Raw genomic sequence first — 26,466 nt, forward strand, 5'->3', positions numbered from 1 at the left:
TCGGGAGATGGTGGGTTCAAAGCCCACTCAGGTTCAAACAAAAAAATAAAGGGGCCAATCCCACCCCATTCTTTACTGACACTTTGCATTCCACACTAACATCAACTAGCACAGAAAAGCTGTGTTGTAGTAACCAGCAGGTAGCTCAGTGTGATGAGTGGCTGTACTTAGTTGTGATCCACAGGTCCACGGTTCAAATCCCACATTATTCATGTGTCTCTGTGGTGCTTTGCTTTGCACACTGACTTTCTTGAATAAAAAATAAAAACTCAAAAGCACCAGGAGACATCTGCTGAATGCCCCAAGGTGCCTTGGCTCAATGGTGTGGAGCGCTTGACCCAGTTGCCAGCTTCAGACAGTTGGCCGGTTCAAGTCCCATGTCATGACATCAAGGTGCTGGGAAGGACCATCGGGAGACGGTGCTCTCTCCCCCTGTTTCCTGAAAAGTAACGGTTGGGGGTTATGCCGTACGATATAGGCTATAGCCCACCGTCCAAAATGATGAGAAACGAGGATAATTTTTTTTTCAAAATTTCAAACAACATGGGCTATAACCCATCGTTTTTTTTTTCATTTATTCCGCAATTTCCGCAAATTGCGGAAATTGCGGAAATGGAAATTGCGGAAATTGCAAAATTGCGGAAATTGTAATTGCGGAAATTGCGGAAATGGTAATTGCGGAAATTGCGGAAATGGAAATTGCGGAAATTGCGGAAATGGAAATTGCGGAAATTTCGGAAATGGAAATTGCGGAAATTGCGGAAATGGAAATTGCGGAAATTGCGGAAATGGAAATTGCGGAAATTGCGGAAATGGAAATTGTGGAAATTGCGGAAATGGAAATTGTGGAAATGGAAATTGCGGAAATGGAAATTGTGGAAATGGAAATTGCGGAAATTGCGGCATAAATGAAAAAAAAAACGATGGGTTATAGCCCATGTTTTTTGAAATTTTGAAAAAAAAAGTTATCCTCGTTTCTCATCATTTTGGACCGTGGGCTATAGCCTATATCGTACGGCATAACCCCCAACCGTTACTTTTCAGGAAACAGGGGGAGAGAGCACCGTCTCCCGATGGTCCTTCCCAGCACCTTGATGTCATGACATGGGACTTGAACCGGCCAACTGTCTGAAGCTGGCAACTGGGTCAAGCGCTCCACACCATTGAGCCAAGGCACCTTGGGGCATTCAGCAGATGTCTCCTGGTGCTTTTGAGTTTTTATTTTTTATTCAAGAAAGTCAGTGTGCAAAGCAAAGCATCACAGAGACACATGAATAATGTGGGATTTGAACCGTGGACCTGTGGATCACAACTAAGTACAGCCACTCATCACACTGAGCTACCTGCTGGTTACTACAACACAGCTTTTCTGTGCTAGTTGATGTTAGTGTGGAATGCAAAGTGTCAGTAAAGATTTGAGTATGTCGGGGTTCGAACCGGCACACTTCTACTAAGTATACTAGGGATATCATTTGACTTATCCGTTGGTCCACTGAGGCACACAATCATGGGGAATTTCTGTGCTGCTTTAAAGTTGTCCTTCTGAAAGTCAGTGTGCAAAGCAATGGACCAATGAACCATGTAAATACAACAAATTGAGCAGGGCACTGCAGGGAGTTGCACCCCGTTCCGGTAAACCAGAAGTACGACACCAGTGCCTTAGTTTTTGTGTTGTCATTTACAGGTCCTTTCGTTGAAATGTAAATTTTACATTTCAACAGTGTGTGTGTGTGTGTGTGTGTGTGTGTGTGTGTGTGTGTGTGTGTGTGTGTGTGTGCACGCTTCGATAACCAGTGTTGGACCTGTAAGGGTCCATTTGGTTGATGAGAAACGAGGATAACTTTTTTTTCAAAATTAAAAAAAACATGGGTTTCAACTTTGCTTTAATAGGATTATTTTAACCACTGCATCATGAAATGTTTTTTAAAGCGTGAAAACGTATAATTATGCAAATGGAGGAGGAAAAGGGCAGAGGAGATGAGATCACTCTACCAAACTGATCAGTTTCACATGTGTGCTGGACATCAATTGAGCTGATCTACGACAACTGAACTGGCTTAACACTAATTACTGTGTGTGTGTGTGTGTGTGTGTGTGTGTGTGTGTGTGTGTGTGTGTGTGTGTGTGTGCGTGTGCGTGTGCGTGTGCGTGTGTGTGTGTGTGTGTGTGTGACGAAATATGCCCATATCGTACGGCATACTATGGCACGCCGTTTTTCATCATTTTTGAGGATTTGAAAAAATAATTAAAATGAAAAAAACGATGGGTTATAGCCCATGTTTTTTGAAAATTTGAAAAAAAAAGTTAGCCTCGTTTCTCATCATTTTGGACCGTGGGCTATAGCCCATATCGTACGGCATACTATAGCGCGCCGTTTTTCATCATTTTTGAGGATTTGAAAAAAATGACGAAATGACAAAAACGATGGGTTATAGCCCATGTTTTTTGAAATTTTGAAAAAAAAAGTTAGCCTCGTTTCTCATCATTTTGGACCGTGGGCTATAGCCCATATCGTACGGCATACTATAGCGCGCCGTTTTTCATCATTTTTGAGGATTTGAAAAAAATGACGAAATGACAAAAACGATGGGTTATAGCCCATGTTTTTTGAAATTTTGAAAAAAAAAGTTAGCCTCGTTTCTCATCATTTTGGACCGTGGGCTATAGCCCATATCGTACGGCATACTATAGCGCGCCGTTTTTCATCATTTTTGAGGATTTGAAAAAAATGACGAAATGACAAAAACGATGGGTTATAGCCCATGTTTTTTTTAATTTTGAAAAAAAAAGTTAGCCTCGTTTCTCATCATTTTGGACCGTGGGCTATAGCCCATATCGTACGGCATACTATAGCGCGCCGTTTTTCATCATTTTTGAGGATTTGAAAAAAATGACGAAATGACAAAAACGATGGGTTATAGCCCATGTTTTTTGAAATTTTGAAAAAAAAAGTTAGCCTCGTTTCTCATCATTTTGGACCGTGGGCTATAGCCCATATCGTACGGCATACTATAGCGCGCCGTTTTTTATCATTTTTGAGGATTTGAAAAAAATGACGAAATGACAAAAACGATGGGTTATAGCACATGTTTTTTTTAATTTTGAAAAAAATAGTTAGCCTCGTTTCTCATCATTTTGGACCGTGGGCTATAGCCCATATCGTACGGCATACTATAGCGCGCCGTTTTTCATCATTTTTGAGGATTTGAAAAAAATGACGAAATGACAAAAACGATGGGTTATAGCCCATGTTTTTTGAAATTTTGAAAAAAAAAGTTAGCCTCGTTTCTCATCATTTTGGACCGTGGGCTATAGCCCATATCGTACGGCATACTATAGCGCGCCGTTTTTCATCATTTTTGAGGATTTAAAAAAAATGACGAAATGACAAAAACGATGGGTTATAGCCCATGTTTTTTTAAAGTTAGCCTCGTTTCTCATCATTTTGGACCGTGGGCTATAGCCCATATCGTACGGCATACTATAGCGCGCCGTTTTTCATCATTTTTGAAGATTTGAAAAAAATGACGAAATGACAAAAACGATGGGTTATAGCCCATGTTTTTTGAAATTTTGAAAAAAAAAGTTAGCCTCGTTTCTCATCATTTTGGACCGTGGGCTATAGCCCATATCGTACGGCATACTATAGCGCGCCGTTTTTCATCATTTTTGAAAAAAATGACGAAATGACAAAAACGATGGGTTATAGCCCATGTTTTTGAAATTTTGGAAAAAAAAGTTAGCCTCGTTTCTCATCATTTTGGACCGTGGGCTATAGCCCATATCGTACGGCATACTATAGCGCGCCGTTTTTCATCATTTTTGAGGATTTGAAAAAAATGACGAAATGACAAAAACGATGGGTTATAGCCCATGTTTTTTGAAATTTTGAAAAAAAAAGTTAGCCTCGTTTCTCATCATTTTGGACCGTGGGCTATAGCCCATATCGTACGGCATACTATAGCGCGCCGTTTTTCATCATTTTTGAGGATTTGAAAAAAATGACGAAATGACAAAAACGATGGGTTATAGCCCATGTTTTTTTTAATTTTGAAAAAAAAAGTTAGCCTCGTTTCTCATCATTTTGGACCGTGGGCTATAGCCCATATCGTACGGCATACTATAGCGCGCCGTTTTTCATCATTTTTGAGGATTTGAAAAAAATGACGAAATGACAAAAACGATGGGTTATAGCCCATGTTTTTTGAAATTTTGAAAAAAAAAGTTAGCCTCGTTTCTCATCATTTTGGACCGTGGGCTATAGCCCATATCGTACGGCATACTATAGCGCGCCGTTTTTCATCATTTTTGAGGATTTAAAAAAAATGACGAAATGACAAAAACGATGGGTTATAGCCCATGTTTTTTTAAAGTTAGCCTCGTTTCTCATCATTTTGGACCGTGGGCTATAGCCCATATCGTACGGCATACTATAGCGCGCCGTTTTTCATCATTTTTGAAGATTTGAAAAAAATGACGAAATGACAAAAACGATGGGTTATAGCCCATGTTTTTTGAAATTTTGAAAAAAAAAGTTAGCCTCGTTTCTCATCATTTTGGACCGTGGGCTATAGCCCATATCGTACGGCATACTATAGCGCGCCGTTTTTCATCATTTTTGAAAAAAATGACGAAATGACAAAAACGATGGGTTATAGCCCATGTTTTTTGAAATTTTGGAAAAAAAAGTTAGCCTCGTTTCTCATCATTTTGGACCGTGGGCTATAGCCCATATCGTACGGCATACTATAGCGCGCCGTTTTTCATCATTTTTGAGGATTTGAAAAAAATGACGAAATGACAAAAACGATGGGTTATAGCCCATGTTTTTTGAAATTTTGAAAAAAAACGTTAGCCTCGTTTCTCATCATTTTGGACCGTGGGCTATAGCCCATATCGTACGGCATACTATAGCGCGCCGTTTTTCATCATTTTTGAGGATTTGAAAAAAATGACGAAATGACAAAAACGATGGGTTATAGCCCATGTTTTTTGAAATTTTGAAAAAAAAAGTTAGCCTCGTTTCTCATCATTTTGGACCGTGGGCTATAGCCCATATCGTACGGCATACTATAGCGCGCCGTTTTTCATCATTTTTGAAGATTTAAAAAAATGACGAAATGACAAAAACGATGGGTTATAGCCCATGTTTTTTTAAAGTTAGCCTCGTTTCTCATCATTTTGGACCGTGGGCTATAGCCCATATCGTACGGCATACTATAGCGCGCCGTTTTTCATCATTTTTGAAGATTTGAAAAAAATGACGAAATGACAAAAACGATGGGTTATAGCCCATGTTTTTTGAAATTTTGAAAAAAAAAGTTAGCCTCGTTTCTCATCATTTTGGACCGTGGGCTATAGCCCATATCGTACGGCATACTATAGCGCGCCGTTTTTCATCATTTTTGAAAAAAATGACGAAATGACAAAAACGATGGGTTATAGCCCATGTTTTTTGAAATTTTGGAAAAAAAAGTTAGCCTCGTTTCTCATCATTTTGGACCGTGGGCTATAGCCCATATCGTACGGCATACTATAGCGCGCCGTTTTTCATCATTTTTGAGGATTTGAAAAAAATGACGAAATGACAAAAACGATGGGTTATAGCCCATGTTTTTTGAAATTTTGAAAAAAAAAGTTAGCCTCGTTTCTCATCATTTTGGACCGTGGGCTATAGCCCATATCGTACGGCATACTATAGCGCGCCGTTTTTCATCATTTTTGAGGATTTGAAAAAAATGACGAAATGACAAAAACGATGGGTTATAGCCCATGTTTTTTAAAATTTTGAAAAAAATAGTTAGCCTCGTTTCTCATCATTTTGGACCGTGGGCTATAGCCCATATCGTACGGCATACTATAGCGCGCCGTTTTTCATCATTTTTGAGGATTTGAAAAAAATGACGAAATGACAAAAACGATGGGTTATAGCCCATGTTTTTTGAAATTTTGAAAAAAAAAGTTAGCCTCGTTTCTCATCATTTTGGACCGTGGGCTATAGCCCATATCGTACGGCATACTATAGCGCGCCGTTTTTCATCATTTTTGAGGATTTGAAAAAAATGACGAAATGACAAAAACGATGGGTTATAGCCCATGTTTTTTGAAATTTTGAAAAAAAAAGTTAGCCTCGTTTCTCATCATTTTGGACCGTGGGCTATAGCCCATATCGTACGGCATACTATAGCGCGCCGTTTTTCATCATTTTTGAGGATTTGAAAAAAATGACGAAATGACAAAAACGATGGGTTATAGCCCATGTTTTTTGAAATTTTGAAAAAAAAGGTTAGCCTCGTTTCTCATCATTTTGGACCGTGGGCTATAGCCCATATCGTACGGCATACTATAGCGCGCCGTTTTTTATCATTTTTGAGGATTTGAAAAAAATGACGAAATGACAAAAACGATGGGTTATAGCACATGTTTTTTTAAATTTTGAAAAAAATAGTTAGCCTCGTTTCTCATCATTTTGGACCGTGGGCTATAGCCCATATCGTACGGCATACTATAGCGCGCCGTTTTTCATCATTTTTGAGGATTTGAAAAAAATGACGAAATGACAAAAACGATGGGTTATAGCCCATGTTTTTTGAAATTTTGAAAAAAAAAGTTAGCCTCGTTTCTCATCATTTTGGACCGTGGGCTATAGCCCATATCGTACGGCATACTATAGCGCGCCGTTTTTCATCATTTTTGAGGATTTAAAAAAAATGACGAAATGACAAAAACGATGGGTTATAGCCCATGTTTTTTTAAAGTTAGCCTCGTTTCTCATCATTTTGGACCGTGGGCTATAGCCCATATCGTACGGCATACTATAGCGCGCCGTTTTTCATCATTTTTGAAGATTTGAAAAAAATGACGAAATGACAAAAACGATGGGTTATAGCCCATGTTTTTTGAAATTTTGAAAAAAAAAGTTAGCCTCGTTTCTCATCATTTTGGACCGTGGGCTATAGCCCATATCGTACGGCATACTATAGCGCGCCGTTTTTCATCATTTTTGAAAAAAATGACGAAATGACAAAAACGATGGGTTATAGCCCATGTTTTTTGAAATTTTGGAAAAAAAAGTTAGCCTCGTTTCTCATCATTTTGGACCGTGGGCTATAGCCCATATCGTACGGCATACTATAGCGCGCCGTTTTTCATCATTTTTGAGGATTTGAAAAAAATGACGAAATGACAAAAATGATGGGTTATAGCCCATGTTTTTTGAAATTTTGAAAAAAAAAGTTAGCCTCGTTTCTCATCATTTTGGACCGTGGGCTATAGCCCATATCGTACGGCATACTATAGCGCGCCGTTTTTCATCATTTTTGAGGATTTGAAAAAAATGACGAAATGACAAAAACGATGGGTTATAGCCCATGTTTTTTAAAATTTTGAAAAAAATAGTTAGCCTCGTTTCTCATCATTTTGGACCGTGGGCTATAGCCCATATCGTACGGCATACTATAGCGCGCCGTTTTTCATCATTTTTGAGGATTTGAAAAAAATGACGAAATGACAAAAACGATGGGTTTTAGCCCATGTTTTTTGAAATTTTGAAAAAAAAAGTTAGCCTCGTTTCTCATCATTTTGGACCGTGGGCTATAGCCCATATCGTACGGCATACTATAGCGCGCCGTTTTTCATCATTTTTGAAGATTTGAAAAAAATGACGAAATGACAAAAACGATGGGTTATAGCCCATGTTTTTTGAAATTTTGAAAAAAAAAGTTTGCCTCGTTTCTCATCATTTTGGACCGTGGGCTATAGCCCATATCGTACGGCATACTATAGCGCGCCGTTTTTCATCATTTTTGAGGATTTAAAAAAAATGACGAAATGACAAAAACGATGGGTTATAGCCCATGTTTTTTTAAATTTTGAAAAAAAAAGTTAGCCTCGTTTCTCATCATTTTGGACCGTGGGCTATAGCCCATATCGTACGGCATACTATAGCGCGCCGTTTTTCATCATTTTTGAAGATTTGAAAAAAATGACGAAATGACAAAAACGATGGGTTATAGCCCATGTTTTTTGAAATTTTGAAAAAAAAGTTAGCCTCGTTTCTCATGATTTTGGACCGTGGGCTATAGCCCATATCGTACGGCATACTATAGCGCGCCGTTTTTCATCATTTTTGAAAAAAATGACGAAATGACAAAAACGATGGGTTATAGCCCATGTTTTTTGAAATTTTGAAAAAAAAAGTTAGCCTCGTTTCTCATCATTTTGGACCGTGGGCTATAGCCCATATCGTACGGCATACTATAGCGCGCCGTTTTTCATCATTTTTGAGGATTTGAAAAAAATGACGAAATGACAAAAACGATGGGTTATAGCCCATGTTTTTTGAAATTTTGAAAAAAAAAGTTAGCCTCGTTTCTCATCATTTTGGACCGTGGGCTATAGCCCATATCGTACGGCATACTATAGCGCGCCGTTTTTCATCATTTTTGAGGATTTGAAAAAAATGACGAAATGACAAAAACGATGGGTTATAGCCCATGTTTTTTGAAATTTTGAAAAAAAAGGTTAGCCTCGTTTCTCATCATTTTGGACCGTGGGCTATAGCCCATATCGTACGGCATACTATAGCGCGCCGTTTTTTATCATTTTTGAGGATTTGAAAAAAATGACGAAATGACAAAAACGATGGGTTATAGCACATGTTTTTTTAAATTTTGAAAAAAATAGTTAGCCTCGTTTCTCATCATTTTGGACCGTGGGCTATAGCCCATATCGTACGGCATACTATAGCGCGCCGTTTTTCATCATTTTTGAGGATTTGAAAAAAATGACGAAATGACAAAAACGATGGGTTATAGCCCATGTTTTTTGAAATTTTGAAAAAAAAAGTTAGCCTCGTTTCTCATCATTTTGGACCGTGGGCTATAGCCCATATCGTACGGCATACTATAGCGCGCCGTTTTTCATCATTTTTGAGGATTTAAAAAAAATGACGAAATGACAAAACGATGGGTTATAGCCCATGTTTTTTTAAAGTTAGCCTCGTTTCTCATCATTTTGGACCGTGGGCTATAGCCCATATCGTACGGCATACTATAGCGCGCCGTTTTTCATCATTTTTGAAGATTTGAAAAAAATGACGAAATGACAAAAACGATGGGTTATAGCCCATGTTTTTTGAAATTTTGAAAAAAAAAGTTAGCCTCGTTTCTCATCATTTTGGACCGTGGGCTATAGCCCATATCGTACGGCATACTATAGCGCGCCGTTTTTCATCATTTTTGAGGATTTGAAAAAAATGACGAAATGACAAAAACGATGGGTTATAGCCCATGTTTTTTGAAATTTTGAAAAAAAAAGTTAGCCTCGTTTCTCATCATTTTGGACCGTGGGCTATAGCCCATATCGTACGGCATACTCTAGCGCGCCGTTTTTCATCATTTTTGAGGATTTAAAAAAAATGACGAAATGACAAAAACGATGGGTTATAGCCCATGTTTTTTTAAAGTTAGCCTCGTTTCTCATCATTTTGGACCGTGGGCTATAGCCCATATCGTACGGCATACTATAGCGCGCCGTTTTTCATCATTTTTGAAGATTTGAAAAAAATGACGAAATGACAAAAACGATGGGTTATAGCCCATGTTTTTTGAAATTTTGAAAAAAAAAGTTAGCCTCGTTTCTCATCATTTTGGACCGTGGGCTATAGCCCATATCGTACGGCATACTATAGCGCGCCGTTTTTCATCATTTTTGAAAAAAATGACGAAATGACAAAAACGATGGGTTATAGCCCATGTTTTTTGAAATTTTGGAAAAAAAAGTTAGCCTCGTTTCTCATCATTTTGGACCGTGGGCTATAGCCCATATCGTACGGCATACTATAGCGCGCCGTTTTTCATCATTTTTGAGGATTTGAAAAAAATGACGAAATGACAAAAACGATGGGTTATAGCCCATGTTTTTTGAAATTTTGAAAAAAAAAGTTAGCCTCGTTTCTCATCATTTTGGACCGTGGGCTATAGCCCATATCGTACGGCATACTATAGCGCGCCGTTTTTCATCATTTTTGAGGATTTGAAAAAAATGACGAAATGACAAAAACGATGGGTTATAACCCATGTTTTTTAAAATTTTGAAAAAAATAGTTAGCCTCGTTTCTCATCATTTTGGACCGTGGGCTATAGCCCATATCGTACGGCATACTATAGCGCGCCGTTTTTCATCATTTTTGAGGATTTGAAAAAAATGACGAAATGACAAAAACGATGGGTTATAGCCCATGTTTTTTGAAATTTTGAAAAAAAAAGTTAGCCTCGTTTCTCATCATTTTGGACCGTGGGCTATAGCCCATATCGTACGGCATACTATAGCGCGCCGTTTTTCATCATTTTTGAAGATTTGAAAAAAATGACGAAATGACAAAAACGATGGGTTATAGCCCATGTTTTTTGAAATTTTGAAAAAAAAAGTTTGCCTCGTTTCTCATCATTTTGGACCGTGGGCTATAGCCCATATCGTACGGCATACTATAGCGCGCCGTTTTTCATCATTTTTGAGGATTTAAAAAAAATGACGAAATGACAAAAACGATGGGTTATAGCCCATGTTTTTTGAAATTTTGAAAAAAAAAGTTAGCCTCGTTTCTCATCATTTTGGACCGTGGGCTATAGCCCATATCGTACGGCATACTATAGCGCGCCGTTTTTCATCATTTTTGAGGATTTGAAAAAAATGACGAAATGACAAAAACGATGGGTTATAGCCCATGTTTTTTGAAATTTTGAAAAAAAAAGTTAGCCTCGTTTCTCATCATTTTGGACCGTGGGCTATAGCCCATATCGTACGGCATACTATAGCGCGCCGTTTTTCATCATTTTTGAGGATTTGAAAAAAATGACGAAATGACAAAAACGATGGGTTATAGCCCATGTTTTTTGAAATTTTGAAAAAAAAGGTTAGCCTCGTTTCTCATCATTTTGGACCGTGGGCTATAGCCCATATCGTACGGCATACTATAGCGCGCCGTTTTTTATCATTTTTGAGGATTTGAAAAAAATGACGAAATGACAAAAACGATGGGTTATAGCACATGTTTTTTTAAATTTTGAAAAAAATAGTTAGCCTCGTTTCTCATCATTTTGGACCGTGGGCTATAGCCCATATCGTACGGCATACTATAGCGCGCCGTTTTTCATCATTTTTGAGGATTTGAAAAAAATGACGAAATGACAAAAACGATGGGTTATAGCCCATGTTTTTTGAAATTTTGAAAAAAAAAGTTAGCCTCGTTTCTCATCATTTTGGACCGTGGGCTATAGCCCATATCGTACGGCATACTATAGCGCGCCGTTTTTCATCATTTTTGAGGATTTAAAAAAAATGACGAAATGACAAAAACGATGGGTTATAGCCCATGTTTTTTTAAAGTTAGCCTCGTTTCTCATCATTTTGGACCGTGGGCTATAGCCCATATCGTACGGCATACTATAGCGCGCCGTTTTTCATCATTTTTGAAGATTTGAAAAAAATGACGAAATGACAAAAACGATGGGTTATAGCCCATGTTTTTTGAAATTTTGAAAAAAAAAGTTAGCCTCGTTTCTCATCATTTTGGACCGTGGGCTATAGCCCATATCGTACGGCATACTATAGCGCGCCGTTTTTCATCATTTTTGAAAAAAATGACGAAATGACAAAAACGATGGGTTATAGCCCATGTTTTTTGAAATTTTGGAAAAAAAGTTAGCCTCGTTTCTCATCATTTTGGACCGTGGGCTATAGCCCATATCGTACGGCATACTATAGCGCGCCGTTTTTCATCATTTTTGAGGATTTGAAAAAAATGACGAAATGACAAAAACGATGGGTTATAGCCCATGTTTTTTGAAATTTTGAAAAAAAAAGTTAGCCTCGTTTCTCATCATTTTGGACCGTGGGCTATAGCCCATATCGTACGGCATACTATAGCGCGCCGTTTTTCATCATTTTTGAGGATTTGAAAAAAATGACGAAATGACAAAAACGATGGGTTATAGCCCATGTTTTTTAAAATTTTGAAAAAAATAGTTAGCCTCGTTTCTCATCATTTTGGACCGTGGGCTATAGCCCATATCGTACGGCATACTATAGCGCGCCGTTTTTCATCATTTTTGAGGATTTGAAAAAAATGACGAAATGACAAAAACGATGGGTTATAGCCCATGTTTTTTGAAATTTTGAAAAAAAAAGTTAGCCTCGTTTCTCATCATTTTGGACCGTGGGCTATAGCCCATATCGTACGGCATACTATAGCGCGCCGTTTTTCATCATTTTTGAAGATTTGAAAAAAATGACGAAATGACAAAAACGATGGGTTATAGCCCATGTTTTTTGAAATTTTGAAAAAAAAAGTTTGCCTCGTTTCTCATCATTTTGGACCGTGGGCTATAGCCCATATCGTACGGCATACTATAGCGCGCCGTTTTTCATCATTTTTGAGGATTTAAAAAAAATGACGAAATGACAAAAACGATGGGTTATAGCCCATGTTTTTTTAAATTTTGAAAAAAAAAGTTAGCCTCGTTTCTCATCATTTTGGACCGTGGGCTATAGCCCATATCGTACGGCATACTATAGCGCGCCGTTTTTCATCATTTTTGAGGATTTAAAAAAAATGACGAAATGACAAAAACGATGGGTTATAGCCCATGTTTTTTTAAATTTTGAAAAAAAAAGTTAGCCTCGTTTCTCATCATTTTGGACCGTGGGCTATAGCCCATATCGTACGGCATACTATAGCGCGCCGTTTTTCATCATTTTTGAAGATTTGAAAAAAATGACGAAATGACAAAAACGATGGGTTATAGCCCATGTTTTTTGAAATTTTGAAAAAAAAGTTAGCCTCGTTTCTCATGATTTTGGACCGTGGGCTATAGCCCATATCGTACGGCATACTATAGCGCGCCGTTTTTCATCATTTTTGAAAAAAATGACGAAATGACAAAAACGATGGGTTATAGCCCATGTTTTTTGAAATTTTGAAAAAAAAAGTTAGCCTCGTTTCTCATCATTTTGGACCGTGGGCTATAGCCCATATCGTACGGCATACTATAGCGCGCCGTTTTTCATCATTTTTGAGGATTTGAAAAAAATGACGAAATGACAAAAACGATGGGTTATAGCCCATGTTTTTTGAAATTTTGAAAAAAAAAGTTAGCCTCGTTTCTCATCATTTTGGACCGTGGGCTATAGCCCATATCGTACGGCATACTATAGCGCGCCGTTTTTCATCATTTTTGAGGATTTGAAAAAAATGACGAAATGACAAAAACGATGGGTTATAGCCCATGTTTTTTGAAATTTTGAAAAAAAAGGTTAGCCTCGTTTCTCATCATTTTGGACCGTGGGCTATAGCCCATATCGTACGGCATACTATAGCGCGCCGTTTTTTATCATTTTTGAGGATTTGAAAAAAATGACGAAATGACAAAAACGATGGGTTATAGCACATGTTTTTTTAAATTTTGAAAAAAATAGTTAGCCTCGTTTCTCATCATTTTGGACCGTGGGCTATAGCCCATATCGTACGGCATACTATAGCGCGCCGTTTTTCATCATTTTTGAGGATTTGAAAAAAATGACGAAATGACAAAAACGATGGGTTATAGCCCATGTTTTTTGAAATTTTGAAAAAAAAAGTTATCCTCGTTTCTCATCATTTTGGACCGTGGGCTATAGCCCATATCGTACGGCATACTATAGCGCGCCGTTTTTCATCATTTTTGAGGATTTAAAAAAAATGACGAAATGACAAAAACGATGGGTTATAGCCCATGTTTTTTTAAAGTTAGCCTCGTTTCTCATCATTTTGGACCGTGGGCTATAGCCCATATCGTACGGCATACTATAGCGCGCCGTTTTTCATCATTTTTGAAGATTTGAAAAAAATGACGAAATGACAAAAACGATGGGTTATAGCCCATGTTTTTTGAAATTTTGAAAAAAAAAGTTAGCCTCGTTTCTCATCATTTTGGACCGTGGGCTATAGCCCATATCGTACGGCATACTATAGCGCGCCGTTTTTCATCATTTTTGAAAAAAATGACGAAATGACAAAAACGATGGGTTATAGCCCATGTTTTTTGAAATTTTGGAAAAAAAAGTTAGCCTCGTTTCTCATCATTTTGGACCGTGGGCTATAGCCCATATCGTACGGCATACTATAGCGCGCCGTTTTTCATCATTTTTGAGGATTTGAAAAAAATGACGAAATGACAAAAACGATGGGTTATAGCCCATGTTTTTTGAAATTTTGAAAAAAAAAGTTAGCCTCGTTTCTCATCATTTTGGACCGTGGGCTATAGCCCATATCGTACGGCATACTATAGCGCGCCGTTTTTCATCATTTTTGAGGATTTGAAAAAAATGACGAAATGACAAAAACGATGGGTTATAGCCCATGTTTTTTATAATTTTGAAAAAAATAGTTAGCCTCGTTTCTCATCATTTTGGACCGTGGGCTATAGCCCATATCGTACGGCATACTATAGCGCGCCGTTTTTCATCATTTTTGAGGATTTGAAAAAAATGACGAAATGACAAAAACGATGGGTTATAGCCCATGTTTTTTGAAATTTTGAAAAAAAAAGTTAGCCTCGTTTCTCATCATTTTGGACCGTGGGCTATAGCCCATATCGTACGGCATACTATAGCGCGCCGTTTTTCATCATTTTTGAAGATTTGAAAAAAATGACGAAATGACAAAAACTATGGGTTATAGCCCATGTTTTTTGAAATTTTGAAAAAAAAAGTTTGCCTCGTTTCTCATCATTTTGGACCGTGGGCTATAGCCCATATCGTACGGCATACTATAGCGCGCCGTTTTTCATCATTTTTGAGGATTTAAAAAAAATGACGAAATGACAAAAACGATGGGTTATAGCCCATGTTTTTTTAAATTTTGAAAAAAAAAGTTAGCCTCGTTTCTCATCATTTTGGACCGTGGGCTATAGCCCATATCGTACGGCATACTATAGCGCGCCGTTTTTCATCATTTTTGAAGATTTGAAAAAAATGACGAAATGACAAAAACGATGGGTTATAGCCCATGTTTTTTGAAATTTTGAAAAAAAAGTTAGCCTCGTTTCTCATGATTTTGAACCGTGGGCTATAGCCCATATCGTACGGCATACTATAGCGCGCCGTTTTTCATCATTTTTGAAAAAAATGACGAAATGACAAAAACGATGGGTTATAGCCCATGTTTTTTGAAATTTTGAAAAAAAAAGTTAGCCTCGTTTCTCATCATTTTGGACCGTGGGCTATAGCCCATATCGTACGGCATACTATAGCGCGCCGTTTTTCATCATTTTTGAGGATTTGAAAAAAATGACGAAATGACAAAAACGATGGGTTATAGCCCATGTTTTTTGAAATTTTGAAAAAAAAGGTTAGCCTCGTTTCTCATCATTTTGGACCGTGGGCTATAGCCCATATCGTACGGCATACTATAGCGCGCCGTTTTTTATCATTTTTGAGGATTTGAAAAAAATGACGAAATGACAAAAACGATGGGTTATAGCACATGTTTTTTTAAATTTTGAAAAAAATAGTTAGCCTCGTTTCTCATCATTTTGGACCGTGGGCTATAGCCCATATCGTACGGCATACTATAGCGCGCCGTTTTTCATCATTTTTGAGGATTTGAAAAAAATGACGAAATGACAAAAACGATGGGTTATAGCCCATGTTTTTTGAAATTTTGAAAAAAAAAGTTAGCCTCGTTTCTCATCATTTTGGACCGTGGGCTATAGCCCATATCGTACGGCATACTATAGCGCGCCGTTTTTCATCATTTTTGAGGATTTTTTGAGAGGATTTTTGAGAAATGACAAAAACGATGGGTTATAGCCCATGTTTTTTGAAATTTTGAAAAAAAAAGTTAGCCTCGTTTCTCATCATTTTGGACCGTGGGCTATAGCCCATATCGTACGGCATACTATAGCGCTCCGTTTTTCATCATTTTTGAGGATTTGAAAAAAATGACGAAATGACAAAAACGATGGGTTATAGCCCATGTTTTTTGAAATTTTGAAAAAAAAAGTTAGCCTCGTTTCTCATCATTTTGGACCGTGGGCTATAGCCCATATCGTACGGCATACTATAGCGCGCCGTTTTTCATCATTTTTGAGGATTTGAAAAAAATGACGAAATGACAAAAACGATGGGTTATAGCCCATATTTTTTGAAATTTTGAAAAAAAAAGTTAGCCTCGTTTCTCATCATTTTGGACCGTGGGCTATAGCCCATATCGTACGGCATACTATAGCGCGCCGTTTTTCATCATTTTTGAGGATTTGAAAAAAATGACGAAATGACAAAAACGATGGGTTATAGCCCATGTTTTTTGAAATTTTGAAAAAAAAAGTTAGCCTCGTTTCTCATCATTTTGGACCGTGGGCTATAGCCCATATCGTACGGCATACTATAGCGCGCCGTTTTTCATCATTTTTGAGGATTTGAAAAAAATGACGAAATGACAAAAACAATGGGTTATAGCCCATGTTTTTTGAAATTTTGAAAAAAATAGTTAGCCTCGTTTCTCATCATTTTGGACCGTGGGCTATAGCCCATATCGTACGGCATACTATAGCGCGCCGTTTTTCATCATTTTTGAGGATTTGAAAAAAATGACGAAATGACAAAAACGATGGGTTATTGCCCATGTTTTTTGAAATTTTGAAAAAAAAAGTTAGCCTCGTTTCTCATCATTTTGGACCGTGGGCTATAGCCCATATCGTACGGCATACTATAGCGCGCCGTTTTTCATCATTTTTGAGGATTTGAAAAAAAGGACAAAATGACAAAAACGATGGGTTATAGCCCATGTTTTTTGAAATTTTGAAAAAAAAAAGTTAGCCTCGTTTCTCATCATTTTGGACCATGGGCTATAGCCCATATCGTACGGCATACTATAGCGCGCCGTTTTTCATCATTTTTGAGGATTGACAAAATGACAAAAACGATGGGTTATAGCCCATGTTTTTTGAAATTTTGAAAAAAAATGTTAGCCTCGTTTCTCATCATTTTGGACCATGGGCTATAGCCCATATCGTACGGCATACTATAGCGCGCCGTTTTTCATCATTTTTGAGGATTTGAAAAAAATGACGAAATGACAAAAACGATGGGTTATAGCCCATGTTTTTTAAATTTTGAAAAAAAAAGTTAGCCTCGTTTCTCTTCATTTTGGACCATGGGCTATAGCCCATATCGTACGGCATACTATGGCACGCCGTTTTTCATCATTTTTGAGGATTTGAAAAAAATAAAAAAATGGGGGGAAAAAATCCGCAATTTCCGCAATTACGATTTCCGCAATTTCCGCAAATTCCGCAACTCCGCAATTTGACAAAAACGATGGGTTATAGCCCATGTTTTTTGAAATTTTGAAAAAAAAAGTTATCCTCGTTTCTCATCATTTTGGACCATGGGCTATAGCCCATATCGTACGGCATACTATAGCGCGCCGTTTTTCATCATTACCCCAAATGTGTGAAAACAAACTTAAAAATGACAACACATGGTATTATTAGAATTTATTTTGGAAAACAGGTCAAACAACTATTATTTTCTGAACTGTCCACATGCCTCCCAAGACAGTAGAGAAAAAACAATGAGTTCTAGTCAAATGATAGGAACCAAATGGATCCGTTCTCAGGTACATTAACATTGATATTACAATATAAATTGGGGTCAGAATAGAAATACCATTAAATGTTTGTCCGAGTCCTAATCATGTCAAACTGGGGGTACGACACCACCATACCACAGAAATATAAATTAAAGGTATAGACGTGCGACTAATAGATGTGCGCTTGTCTCTTTTTTTCAACATTTCAAAAAACATGGGCTATAACCCATCGTTTTTTTCATTTTTTCATTTTTTTCAAATCCTCAAAAATGATGAAAAACGGCGTGCTATAGTATGCCGTACGATATGGGCTATAGCCCATGGTCCAAAATGATGAGAAACGAGGCTAACTCTTTTTTTCAAAATTAAAAAAAACATGGGCTATAACCCATCGTTTTTTTCATTTTTTCATTTTTTTCAAATCCTCAAAAATGATGAAAAAGGGCGTGCTATAGTATGCCGTACGATATGGGCTATAGCCCATGGTCCAAAATGATGAGAAACGAGGCTAACTGTTTTTTTTCAAAATTTCAAAAAACATGGGCTATAACCCATCGTTTTTTTCATTTTTTTATTTTTGTCAAATCATCAAAAATGATGAAAAACGGCGCGCTATAGTATGCCGTACGATATACGTTATAGCCCATGGTCCAAAATGATGAGAAACGAGGATAACTTCTTTTTTTCAAAATTTCAAAAAACATGGGCTATAACCCATCGTTTTTTTTATTTTTTCATTTTTTCCAAATCCTCAAAAATGATGAAAAACGGCGTGCTATAGTATGCCGTACGATATGGGCTATAGCCCATGGTCCAAAATGATGAGAAACGAGACTAACTTTTTTTTTCAAAATTAAAAAAAACATGGGCTATAACCCATCGTTTTTTTCATTTTTTCATTTTTTTCAAATCCTCAAAAATGATGAAAAACGGCGTGCTATAGTATGCCGTACGATATGGGCTATAGCCCATGGTCCAAAATGATGAGAAACGAGGCTAACTTTTTTTTTCAAAATTTCAAAAAACATGGGCTATACCCCATCGTTTTTTTCATTTTTTTATTTTTGTCAAATCATCAAAAATGATGAAAAACGGCGCGCTATAGTATGCCGTACGATATACGCTATAGCCCATGGTCCAAAATGATGAGAAACGAGGATAACTTCTTTTTTTCAAAATTTCAAAAAACATGGGCTATAACCCATCGTTTTTTAATTTTTTTCCAAATCCTCAAAAATGATGAAAAACGGCGTGCTATAGTATGCCGTACGATATGGGCTATAGCCCATGGTCCAAAATGATGAGAAACGAGGCTAACTTTTTTTTTCAAAATAAAAAAAAACATGGGCTATAACCCATCGTTTTTTTCATTTTTTCATTTTTTTCAAATCCTCAAAAATGATGAAAAAGGGCGTGCTATAGTATGCCGTACGATATGGGCTATAGCCCATGGTCCAAAATGATGAGAAACTTGAGAAACTTGGCTAACTTTTTTTCGAAATTTCAAAAAACATGGGCTATAACCCATCGTTTTTTTCATTTTTTCATTTTTTTCAAATCCTCAAAAATGATGAAAAACGGCGTGCTATAGTATGCCGTACGATATACGCTATAGCCCATGGTCCAAAATGATGAGAAACGAGGATAACTTTTTTTTTCAAAATTAAAAAAAACATGGGCTATAACCCATCGTTTTTTTCATTTTTTCATTTTTTTCAAATCCTCAAAATTGATGAAAAAGGGCGTGCTATAGTATGCCGTACGATATGGGCTATAGCCCATGGTCCAAAATGATGAGAAACTTGAGAAACTTGGCTAACTTTTTTTCGAAATTTCAAAAAACATGGGCTATAACCCATCGTTTTTTTCATTTTTTCATTTTTTTCAAATCCTCAAAAATGATGAAAAACGGCGTGCTATAGTATGCCGTACGATATGGGCTATAGCCCATGGTCCAAAATGATGAGAAACGAGGCTAACTTTTTTTTCCAAAATTTCAAAAAACATGGGCTATAACCCATCGTTTTTTTAATTTTTTCCAAATCCTCAAAAATGATGAAAAACGGCGTGCTATAGTATGCCGTACGATATGGGCTATAGCCCATGGTCCAAAATGATGAGAAACTTGAGAAACTTGGCTAACTTTTTTTCGAAATTTCAAAAAACATGGGCTATAACCCATCGTTTTTTTCATTTTTTCATTTTTTTCAAATCCTCAAAAATGATGAAAAACGGCGTGCTATAGTATGCCGTACGATATGGGCTATAGCCCATGGTCCAAAATGATGAGAAACGAGGCTAACTTTTTTTTCCAAAATTTCAAAAAACATGGGCTATAACCCATCGTTTTTTTCATTTTTTTATTTTTGTCAAATCATCAAAAATGATGAAAAACGGCGCGCTATATGCCGTACGATATACGCTATAGCCCATGGTCCAAAATGATGAGAAACGAGGATAACTTATTTTTTTCAAAATTTCAAAAAACATGGGCTATAACCCATCGTTTTTTTAATTTTTTCCAAATCCTCAAAAATGATGAAAAACGGCGTGCTATAGTATGCCGTACGATATGGGCTATAGCCCATGGTCCAAAATGATGAGAAACGAGGCTAACTTTTTTTTCCAAAATTTCAAAAAACATGGGCTATAACCCATCGTTTTTTTCATTTTTTTATTTTTGTCAAATCATCAAAAATGATGAAAAACGGCGCGCTATATGCCGTACGATATACGCTATAGCCCATGGTCCAAAATGATGAGAAACGAGGATAACTTATTTTTTTCAAAATTTCAAAAAACATGGGCTATAACCCATCGTTTTTTTAATTTTTTCCAAATCCTCAAAAATGATGAAAAACGGCGTGCTATAGTATGCCGTACGATATGGGCTATAGCCCATGGTCCAAAATGATGAGAAACGAGGCTAACTTTTTTTTTCAAAATTAAAAAAAACATGGGCTATAACCCATCGTTTTTTTCATTTTTTCATTTTTTTGAAATCCTCAAAAATGATGAAAAAGGGCGTGCTATAGTATGCCGTACGATATGGGCTATAGCCCACGGTCCAAAATGATGAGAAACTTGGCTAACTTTTTTTCAAAATTTCAAAAAACATGGGCTATAACCCATCGTTTTTTTCATTTTTTTCAAATCCTCAAAAATGATGAAAAACGGCGTGCTATAGTATGCCGTACGATATGGGCTATAGCCCATGGTCCAAAATGATGAGAAACGAGGATAACTTTTTTTTCCAAAATTTAAAAAAACATGGGCTATAACCCATCGTTTTTCATTTTTTTTCCCATTTTTTTCAAATCCTCAAAAATTATGAAAAACGGCGTGCTATAGTATGCCGTACGATAAGGGCTAGCCCATGGTCCAAAATGATGCGAAACGAGGCTAACTTTTTTTTTCAAAATTTCAAAAAACATGGGCTATAACCCATCGTTGTTTTCAAAATGTTTTACTTACTTAAGAAAAAACTAACTTGAATTTTTTTTAATAAAGTTTTTTTTTTACATTTAAAGAAAAACTTTTAAAAACACTTCTACAACTTCCACATACTTCCACATAAATTCCGCTTTATGCAGTTATTTATGCTTAAACTATAGTTTTTCCAAATGTTCATACTTTTTAACTTTTACTTCAGCTTTAATACATTTTCTACTTTTGTTTACAATATGCTACAGTCCCGAAATTTTGATTATGGATTTAGACCACCAATTACACTTACAATTAAGTTAATTACAATTAACACTATTACTCCGGTCCATGAGTTTCAAACTTGACACGGCAATAACTTTATACATTGCATTTTATGCGAGCCCACGCAGTTTCTACAGGAACTGCTTTCTAGTTTAACTTAAATGCCCAATGCATTCTCTATGGCAATAGCACAAACTTTGGCATGCTACTAGTCCTACATACTTTAACCTACCAACCCCATTCTAGCCTGAAAAGGAATCTTTGAAGGGTGTCATAGTTTTAGAAATATAGTGCTTTCAAATTTGAGACTTTTAACATGGGGCTCAATGGCAGACACTGGCACGTCAAAAAAGCCCTTTCACCTAGAAACTCCATTCACACTTTTTATAATTCAGCTTACTGTGGAGTCACATGCTGGAACTTTTTACTTTGAAATGTTTTGTAGTTTCTGAGTTATTTTACTTAAACGCCCAATGCATTCTCAATGGCAATAGCAGTTGGCATGTTACTACTAGGGTCCAGACTAGGATTAGACCTTCCTAAAACTACTAATAATCAGGACATCGACATCATTTCTTGACCCAAATTATCAACAAAAACAAACTTGTGAAACCCATTTGATCAAAACAACAAAATCCTATAATTAACTTTAATGCTCTAAATAGCCTACAGCAGAAGAACGTTTGATTTGGTTGGCCAATTAGGGGCCTCACAGCCGACTAGGCTGAGAATTTGTGAGAAGCACTGCCTATAACATCTTCTACCGTGTGATCACATGTATTTTGGTCATCCTGAGTTGTCAAGCGACAACCTACGTACTTAGGTCTTGTTAGTTGTTACTAGTGAGACTACACAGCTGCGGTCAAATAAACAACCCTGATGCTTACTGTAACATTCTGTGTCATTCTATAAACATAACTCACTTACAATTTACAATGTTTACACCAGCAAGGACAACGTTACTGAGATGAAAAGCTTTTTGCCGGATGTTGTTGCAGTTTTGAAATTACCCTTAAAATGTGGACATTTTGGAGAGGAAATGCATCCTCAGTCTATTACTGTAACTTACTTGGCGTGTATGTATCACACACTTTAAAACACGTAACTATTTGTTACGGCATGCAGTTTAGAAGAGTTAGCTACATATAGATATACAAGTTGAAATAAACAAAATAAAATTCGTAAAAACAATAGCTAAAATAAAATGGAACTTTCCAATTCCCAGACAACCAATTTGTCTGGGAAAACCGATTTTGTAACCCATTTTTCACCCCTGTGTCAATCATCTACTGTGATTATGGGCTCTACACACCCTCCGCCAACCTGGGGAGAGCAACGGACTTAACTCATGCTTCCTTCATGCTTGAGTGTCCAAGTTGCTCCTTTACACCTGGCAGGGGGGAGTTTCCCTGGTTGGACGCTGGATGTCCATTTGTTTTTATTATACTCATTACTGTCCTCACTACTTAGTGAGGACAGCCAGGCACCCTCAAAGACCCAATTTCCGTAGCAGGAAAAAGCCCATACATGGCATGTATCCTTTTTCTAGGAAAACATCTGACTCATCTCTCTGCTACTCTCAGCTGGCTCTTTCCAGCCTTTTCCGCGCTCCTTTAAAAAGGGGCCAAATCCTGGCCTGAGATCACAATCACAAAAGCTTGCTCACAGCTGTATATAATTGACCATTCATATATTAATTTTTAAGTTATTTAATATTTATTAATTTATTTGTCTAAAATGTGCGCATTTTCCCACATATCATCCTTCTGCTCTGCTTTTCTCTTTGTCTTCCACCTTCCACCGTCTCTGTCTATTTACATCCCTGACTCCAGCCCTCTTCTGTCGCTCAGCGATCAAGTAAGAGAGAGGCATCTTTACACAGGTACTCACAACAGTACAATGTAGGGCAGGCAATATACAATGTAAATAACCATATTGCTAAAATACTGTCAATCGTGTTTACTTCTTTAAGATGCTTAATGTTGTCTTTTTGTTGTTTTCTTTTTTGCAGAGAATCACAGAAGAGGAATATATCTGGAGTTATCCCCAGATGGGAGAGTCTCCGGGAGCCGTGCTCAGACCCACCATAGTGAGTGTGATATAAAGAAAACAGTATATAAGAAAGAAAGAAAGAAAGAACCAAACTCGTAATGTGGCCTCAAATATTTATTTTAATACTGCAATATGTAAGTCTTTTTTGTGTCCATGTGTGCAAGCATGCGTGTTGTCACGTTTAACTTGAGCCATGACTCGTCTCAAATAACTTGATACTTCACTTGACCAAAATACTTAAACACAGCTCTGCAGACATGTGAGTCCATTATGAGAGCAATGTGCAGGATGTTTCCCATATTTGGGTCGCAGACCCACTTTTGTATTGGTCGCGATTAAATACCCCCATCAGAAGGCATTTAAAAAGAAATGACCAAATTCAATAAAAGTGAGAAACTTTTAGGAAACAGTGAGAATAGCAGATCTACAAGCTCACTTGTTAAAGTCTTTTTGTACATTTGAGTCCCGGCGGAGATACATTTTGGGAGGTTTCGCTGAAAAAGTTTAGGGAAACAATGGCCTACCCTACAGTATACGTTGACCAGAGATCTGTTTGTGTGTCTCCAGGTGTTTTGGAGCTCAGGTCGGTGAGAGCCGGCCAGACAGTCATCAAGGGAGTGTCCTCTTCTCTCTACCTCTGTATAGACAGTGAAGGCCATCTGAGGGGACAGGTAAGCAAGAAGCACACTATACAGCTAAACACTAAGATTTTATTATAATATATAATATAACATTAATATAAAACAGTAGAGTGTTTGTGTGTTGAATTGATATTGCAAATTTTGTATTTGATAGATTGCACTGCGGAAACTATTATGTATCTCCAATTCTCCATAGTAAAGTTTATTTTTTTATGTCATAAATGAAAAAATATTTTTCATATTTGTGATTCAGCTAAATAGTTTACTGTGTTAGTTCCATTGATTGATTCCTAGATCATTAAAATAAAGTAAAATGGGTGGGCCGTGAACATTTTCGAGATTTTTCAGAAGTGGACCCTGATCCATAAATGTTTGTGAAGCACTGCTTTATCCATACATGCTTTTCTGTTTCCTCAGAGCCACTACACAGAGGCTGACTGCACCTTCAGGGAGCTGCTGCTAGCTGATGGATACACCCGTTTTGTGTCTTCACACCATGGACTTCCTGTGTCCCTCGCATCAAACCATTCCCCAGAACGACACCACCTCCCCTTCACTCGTTTCTTACCCATGAGGAACAGGCTGACCACGGAGAGTGTGCCTGAACATGAACCACAGAATGAACAAGAACATTTAAACATGGACATGGGCGATCCTCTAGGAATGAGTTTGAACTCCATGTCCAGTCCTCTGTTCTCAGTGGATAAATAACATGTGTGACCAACTCTTTGTTTTCCCTTTATTTATATTTTTGGGCCTTTTTGCCTTTTATTGATACACAGGCCTACATTATGTTGACAGGAAATGGGGAGAGAGATGGGGCGGAGGAAGACACGCAGCAAAGGTCATTGGGATCGGGACTCGAACCCGCGACACGCTGTCGCACTGTCTGGACTCTGGATTACCAGCCTAGGTGCCCAGACTGCTAGGCCAGCCCGGACCGTGACAAACTCTTTAAATTAACTTTTTAACTATATAAGTAAATACTGCTGAGGTTCCACATTCCACAACATGCCTAATGCATGGCCCAATGCATTACATCAGACTTCAATGTCCTGTTTGAAAATATGGACCTACTCCAGTCTGGATTTGAGTTGTCCAGTTGTGTTAGGAGTTGATTCATGTAAGTCACCCACAATGAATTATATATCAGGTCATGTTTAGCCTCGGGAACGCAGGAGTTTTGGTTGACAATTCACTGGGACATTGATGAGTACAGCTGAATGTAATCAGATTGTTGGTGTTACTATGTGCCAGCATGGCCAGTTGTAGCCTACAGTTAATCTCGTGCATCAATCAGTCAACTTTCTGTGTTTACCTGTTAAAATGATTTTAGTGACTTCGTTAATTTATCTATTTATATTTAATAACTTATTTAATGTGTGTTTTTTATGTTTAATGTAAATTAGCCAATAATATAGGCTCATTCAATAAATAAATTATTTTTCTATTGAATCTTTATTTACTCATATTTTTTTAAATGTTGAAACAGTCTAGTAGTCTCTATAAGAGGACATAATGTAATTTGAGAGCATATTGCTCTGTCCAACCGTGGACAAAACCAGAAGCTTACCTCGTGTTGAAGAAGATTGCACTGTACCTAGCTACCAACACCATCACTGATGTCTGTGTGACAGGGAGGGAGGGGGTGAAGATGTACCAGTACATTTATATTCTGAATCTGAACACTGGAGTGACCTCTAGTGGACAGATGAGTAGTAGTGAGTATATCAGAATCTCCCATGCTTCCCTGCATGCATACATGGGCAACTCGTGTCTCAGGGGCCACATGCGGCCCTCACCTTCGTTAATGCGGCCGCAGGTTAATATTGGAATACTGATATATTATTGATTTCAGCCTTGATATTATTGATTTAATATTTATGTTCATAAAGTTAACATAAATGTGATGAAATTCTCCTATATGTTCCAATCCGGCTTTTCAGCCGGGACTGGCAGACCCGGTTTTTATGTCATGGAAGGGGAAAGGTATTTTGAACCTTCGAAATGTATACTTTAATCAAGGCCGTGGTGAAGGTTATCTTGCCTCTTTTCAACAATTACGAGAATCCTTCCGGCTCCCATCATCACATTTCTTCCATTACTTGCAATTAAGACATTTTCTTAGAACGCATGTCCCACAATATGAACAACAACCCAGTCATCCAGTCTTGGATAGTTTCTTCAACACTGAGCCCTTTGAAAAAGGTGCAGTCTCTCAATTCTATGACACCTTACTGACCGTGGTTAACCCATCCTCAAGCTTGTTTAAGGACAATTGGCAAAGAGAATTGGGCATAGAGATTTCAGATGGAGTATGGGAGGATTGTATCACCAACATTCACCATAGCTCTATCAATGTTAGGCACTCTCTGATTCAATTTAAGATTGTTCATAGGCTGCACTATTCCCCAACTAAATTAAACAAAATCT

The 26,466-nt window shown here is 37.4% G+C and overlaps 1 protein-coding gene across 1 annotated transcript; it reads left to right on the top strand.

The window, feature by feature from the left end:
- Positions 1 to 23,077: 23,077 nt before the first annotated feature.
- fgf21 (fibroblast growth factor 21) lies at positions 23,078 to 24,744 on the top strand (the record flags this gene model as incomplete). The annotated part of the gene is made up of 4 exons (XM_080790048.1): positions 23,078 to 23,222; positions 23,352 to 23,429; positions 23,960 to 24,063; positions 24,451 to 24,744. The coding sequence occupies 4 exons, from the start codon at positions 23,078 to 23,080 to the stop codon at positions 24,742 to 24,744; spliced, it is 621 nt and encodes a 206-aa protein (XP_080646174.1).
- Positions 24,745 to 26,466: the final 1,722 nt, after the last annotated feature.

The sequence above is a fragment of the Protomyctophum bolini genome (assembly GCF_963924005.1).
Source record: "Protomyctophum bolini genome assembly, chromosome: 18".
Lineage (NCBI taxonomy): Eukaryota > Metazoa > Chordata > Actinopteri > Myctophiformes > Myctophidae > Protomyctophum > Protomyctophum bolini.